The following is a 5,172-nucleotide window of genomic DNA, read 5'->3' as shown; positions in this document are numbered from 1 at the left end:
GCTGAGCCATCTCTCCAGCCCAGACCAGGGCAGCTTTGAACTCAGAGAACACCTTGCCTTTGCCTCCCAAGTGCTGGGATTAAAGGCATGTACTACCACTGCCTGGCTCAGAGGACAAGTTTTATTTCCATTTCATGTATATGTGTGTATGCTTATTTATCTGTATATGTATCACATAAGTACAAATGCCCTTTTGAGTCCAGAAGTGGTTGTTGGATCCTCTGAAACCAGGTTTACAGATAGTTGTGAGCTGCCCAGTGTGGATGCTGAGAACACTGCCTAGCCTTCTCTCCAGCCCTGAAAGGTCATCTTTGGGGAGTTGATTCTCACCTTCCACAGTGGCATCCAGGAATCCGATTCAGGTGGTCAGCCTTACACAGAAGCACGTTTACCCTGTGCCATCCTGCCAGTGTCTTATCCTGAGTCAGTGACATTCTCCCACCTTGCCTTCCTGCCTGTAAAACCAGTCACCGTATTTCTGAAATGAAATGCTAAGCAGGTTTCCTAATACTGCTGTTTATTTCCATTTCTAACCAAACTAAGTCCCAGTTTTTATCACGTGGATCCAGTCTACCGTTCACTCTTCTATTTTCTGCTTGGCTTTGTGTGTGCCACAGGAAGCCTGGTCCCAACAGACCTCACACCTTCCTAACTAGGGCAGAAGAAACCTTTCTCTCACCATCTATTAAAATCCTTCCCACTCTGCTCAACCCAGCTTAGGCAGGATTAGGAATCACAAAGGACGGGACATCGAAGTGACAGAAGCCGTATGCTCCCACCTGAAGTGTGGTTATCATCTTTGTACCATGAAGTCACAGTGGAAGGCAAAGAAGCTACTTGCTGAGCTCTTGGCAGTCTCTTTCACTTTACATTCTACTAACATTTGTTGAATAAGATGGTTTGTGTGCCTGCTTGTCTTAAAATACACAGCTGGACTCTGTGGGAAAAGGCAATTTCTGCCAAGCCTGAAGACCCCAAAACTCAGATGGTGAGTAGAGAACCAACTACTCTGGGTTGTCCCCTAACCTCCATATACTCTCCACGGTATACATTTCAGTGCACAAGTACACGCACAATAAATAGATATTTAAAAATATCTACACAACTAAAAAAAAGGGGGGGGGGCTTATATCATTCAGGAAACACTGTAGAGGTTGGAAACAATGTAAGAGCCATGGAGAAGGGCTGGAAAACCATATAGCGTCTGGGCAAGATACAGCTATCATCATAACTGAATTACTATGTCCATACTTGATCTGCACAAAAATGGGACAATCAACAGCCAGGTGTTGGAGGAAGAGGGGCCTGGGAACCCCACCCCTCAGTATGGAACTAGTTTGATGATAAATTCAGGAAAAGGGGAAATAGTTGTGTACCCACTGATGATCCCACCAGGCTTCAGTGGAAAGTTCCAAACAGACAGCCTTGGTTTAACTAAATGAGACTGGTAGGGATGGAAGTAGGAGATATGTTGAATAAGAGTGGCGGGCTGCTTCCCGCCACCCGGCTAGCTTTACCCGAAATAATTACACGGACACTGTATTCTTTTAATCACTGCTTGGTCCATTTCTATCTGGCCTCTTCTAGGCTAACTCTCGCACCTGGACTAGCCCATCTCTAATAATCTGCTGTAGCCCACAAGGTGGCTTACCACGGAGATTCTAGCCTACGTCCATCCTGGGTTGGAGCTTCATCGCATGCATCTAGCCAGGCGAGGGGAGCATGGCGTCTCTCTGGAGCGTCTGCTCCTGAGAGGAGAGCTGTCAAGTCTGAGCTCACTTCCTCTTCCTCCCAGCATTCTGTTCCATTTACTCTACTCACCTATGTTCTAAGCTATGAGCCCAAGCAGTTTCTTTATTACTTAACCAATGAAATCAACAGATTGATATATGACACTCCCACATCAGAGGTAAAGGTGTGGGAAGGAGATAAGGCTGTATGTGTGTGTCATAACAAGAATGTATTACATATAACCAAAAAACTGCCAAAGAACTAAAAAAGAATAAACCCATACACATTGTTTATGTAAAAATTTATTTGACCAAAATGTAGAAAAAGTGATATTATCACATATGATACAACTGCAAGAATCTAAAGAACAGAGTAGGTTTTATTCAATTGCACAGTTTGCTAAAAGTTCATCTCCCCGGTAGTGTGATGCTTAATAAATAGGAGTGAGGGGCAGGGGTTCAGCTAAGCTAGAAGCAGGATGGTTTTTCAGTTGGAATTGTAAACTTGAGTTGTCCCCACACTGCTAGGGAATGTGGAATGTTTCAGTCTGAGATGTTAACTGAGAAAGCAAAACTACAACAAAGCCAAAAAATGTGCAGCCTACAGAACACTCCACATCCAGTTCACTCAGGAGTTTCTTGGTCTTTTTTAGTGTCATTCCCGAAGGAATTCAAGTCTTGGCAAAGTCAAGCTTCTATTTGTTGTTCCCTGAACAATGGAGATGAAGTTAAACCAATTTCTTTTTCTATCATTTTGCTGGAGACATTTTTTGTTGCCCAACATTTGTTAAAATGTCTGCTCAATATATTCGTGGCTAGCAATCTTTTTGTTTGAGGCAGAATCTCACTGTGTAGCCCAGGAACTCACTCTGTAGCCCAGTCCAGCCTTAAACTCACAGAGACGTACTGTCTCTGTCTCCCAAGTGCTGGGATTAAGGGTGAGCATCACTGTGCCTGGCTTTGCTAGCAGTCTTTGACATGACTGATCTGGAAAGGACTAGACTCTGCCATGTTCCCTTGTGAGCATGTCATTAGACCACAGCAGACAGCCCTGGAATAGGACACTTGCTCCTCACAATTTTGGAGAGAAAGGAAAATGTGCATGGGACAGCATTAAGGATCTGTCAGAAAACACATGGGCAATCGCTCCAGCATCCTCACGGAATGCTTAAAGGAAGTTTGTCCTGTACAGTGGAATGTGGAGCCAACTCGGCATGACTGGGCTAATCTAGCTATGGCTTTACTTCTCACAGTAGCCCGCTTTTAATTTTTGCTCTGGGTGGAAAATATTCACACTTTTTCTTGTGACAACCCCCAGCCTCCCATAACTTCCCCAACAGCGACCAGATCCTATCAGATACATGAGCCTGTGCTTCAAAGTGTGGGGCTGACTAATTCCCAGGAACCAAACGCTCTCAGCCGTAAGCAACTATACTCGGTGTGAAATTCCCTGCCTATTTTAAGAATAAATGCAATTTAAGAATAAGAGTAGCTGAAGAAGCTGGTGCCATTTGAAAGGAAAAGGAAAGAAACTTAACTGGTGCTCAAAGCTTGTCTGATACAAAATATATGGTCATGAATTCATTATCTGCTTGGCATTTCCAGCAAGGTGGAGACACAGTAACAAGAGGAACTTCTGACAAGAGAGGAAAGGAAGACAGGGCACACTGTCTGGAGTCGAGTTGGTCTCAGAACAGGACTCTTCTTCTGGGTTATATACAGTTTAGTTCGTTTAGTGTCTGGTCCAGTGTCTGATGTAAGCCCACATTCTCTTCTTTGGCCTGGGCAAGTTTTTCTGGATTAAGACAGGAAGTAAAAATGAATTAATAGTATTTTTGTTAAAGGGGGGGTGGGACTCAAACTGTCAGTGGAAGTCACAGCTGAGAAAGTACTTTGTGGTCTAATCACACAGAATACCACGGAGTAATAGAGATCAAGGACCAGACAAGATAAAATACTGCTGGGCATGGTAGTGCATTATTTGAATCCCAGCACTCAGGAGGCAGGTAGATCTCTTAGTTTGAGACCAACCTGAGCTACACAGCAAGTATCAAGCTAGTCAGAGCTGTGTAGTTAGATCCTGTCTCAAATGCCTGGATTTGTGGTACACTCCAGCACCTAGAAGGCTAAGGAGTCCAAGGTTATCCTGGGCTAAGGCCAACCTAGGCTACAAGTGACCTTGTTTCACCACCACCCCAACCCAAAGCAAAATCCTGGGTTGGTTGGATTCTTCATCAAGAAAAGGCACTTGCTTCCAGACCTGATAATCAGGGTTTTGTTGTTGTTTTGAGACAGGGTTTCTCCATGTAGCCCTGGCTGTCCTGGAACTTGCTCTGTAGACCAGGTTAACCTCAAACTCAGAAATCCGCCTGCCTCTGCCTCCTGAGTGCTGGGATTAAAGGTGTGTGTCCCTGCTTCCATGATCAGTTTTATTCCTGGGATTCATCTATAGAAGCGACTCATACTGTGTTACATGAGCACCTCCCCCATTAAAAAAAAAAAAAAAAGAAATTCTTTGCCTTGATGAAACTCAAATTTGACCTCCTGTCCTGTATTTTCCTTTGCTAAACGCAGCAGTTCCTGACCCACAGCTCTTGGACCGAAGCCCTGAGTTGTACCATTAGAGTGAGCCATTTAACTTTTCTAGGTCTCAGGCTGTGCATCTGTGAAATGGAATAGCTAGTGTGTGTGATCCAGGCTTTAGGAGAACTAACTGGGACATGCTTCAGAACTCAGGAGGTGCTGTACACATAAAAGATTCTGGCCTAGGTACAGGTGACTTAGTACATTTGTTAAGAAAATGTAAAATCCCGTAACCCATTTTTTCTTTGCAGCGTCTGAGGATTACTGTTTTAATCCCAGGCATAGTGTTCCTTGTCTGGATGCCTCTGGCAATGGAGTCAGATCCCAGGTAAATGACATAAGACGGAAGCCCAAGTCAGACTGCAGGCAAATATTCAATAACTGAGCTGGCTAAATAAAATTTAAAAAAGAAAACAAAAAGATGGCCAAGGTTCCTTGCTGCTGAGCCTGAAGACCTGTGCTCCATCCCCAGGACCCACATGGTAAGATAAACCTGATCCCTCTGTGTGCCCCATTCACCCCCAATAAATAAACACAATAATTTGTAAAAGCCACTGAGAGCTCTACATGACCAAGCACGAGAGAAAACTGTTTCATGTGAGCAATGGCGGGTAAAGGACCTAGCCAGGAGTCATTAAAATACTGGAAGAAAGTGAAAGGCCTCTCCTAAACTATGATAGGATCAACCTGGAAATTCTCAGAAAGAAAAACACCTCAGACTGCAGAAGAAGTCAGCCTCTCTAGAGCCTCCGAAGCTTTTGTGACAAACAACTGTGACTGGCCACCAAGGGTGGGTGAAGACTTGTTAACTGGGTGCTCTTCGGAGCTAGCTGCCCCATGTTCTTCTTTTTTTTTTTTT

General features: G+C 44.2%; 1 protein-coding gene across 1 annotated transcript in view; it reads right to left on the bottom strand.

Moving 5' to 3' along the window:
* Positions 1-2,017: 2,017 nt before the first annotated feature.
* Tpm4 (tropomyosin 4) overlaps positions 2,018-5,172 on the bottom strand; it is a 17,856-nt gene continuing 14,701 nt past the window's right edge. Inside the window, exon 8 of the mRNA XM_005370896.2 lies at positions 2,018-3,525. Coding sequence (XP_005370953.1) covers positions 3,443-3,525 — 83 coding nt within the window. The 3' untranslated portion in view covers positions 2,018-3,442. The remainder of the gene's footprint in view (positions 3,526-5,172) is intronic.

Source organism: Microtus ochrogaster, unplaced genomic scaffold, assembly GCF_000317375.1.
Source record: "Microtus ochrogaster isolate Prairie Vole_2 unplaced genomic scaffold, MicOch1.0 UNK89, whole genome shotgun sequence".
In the NCBI taxonomy this organism is placed as follows: domain Eukaryota; kingdom Metazoa; phylum Chordata; class Mammalia; order Rodentia; family Cricetidae; genus Microtus; species Microtus ochrogaster.
The sequence above is the reverse complement of the archived record's forward strand: the minus strand, read 5'-3'. Positions and strand labels throughout refer to the sequence as shown.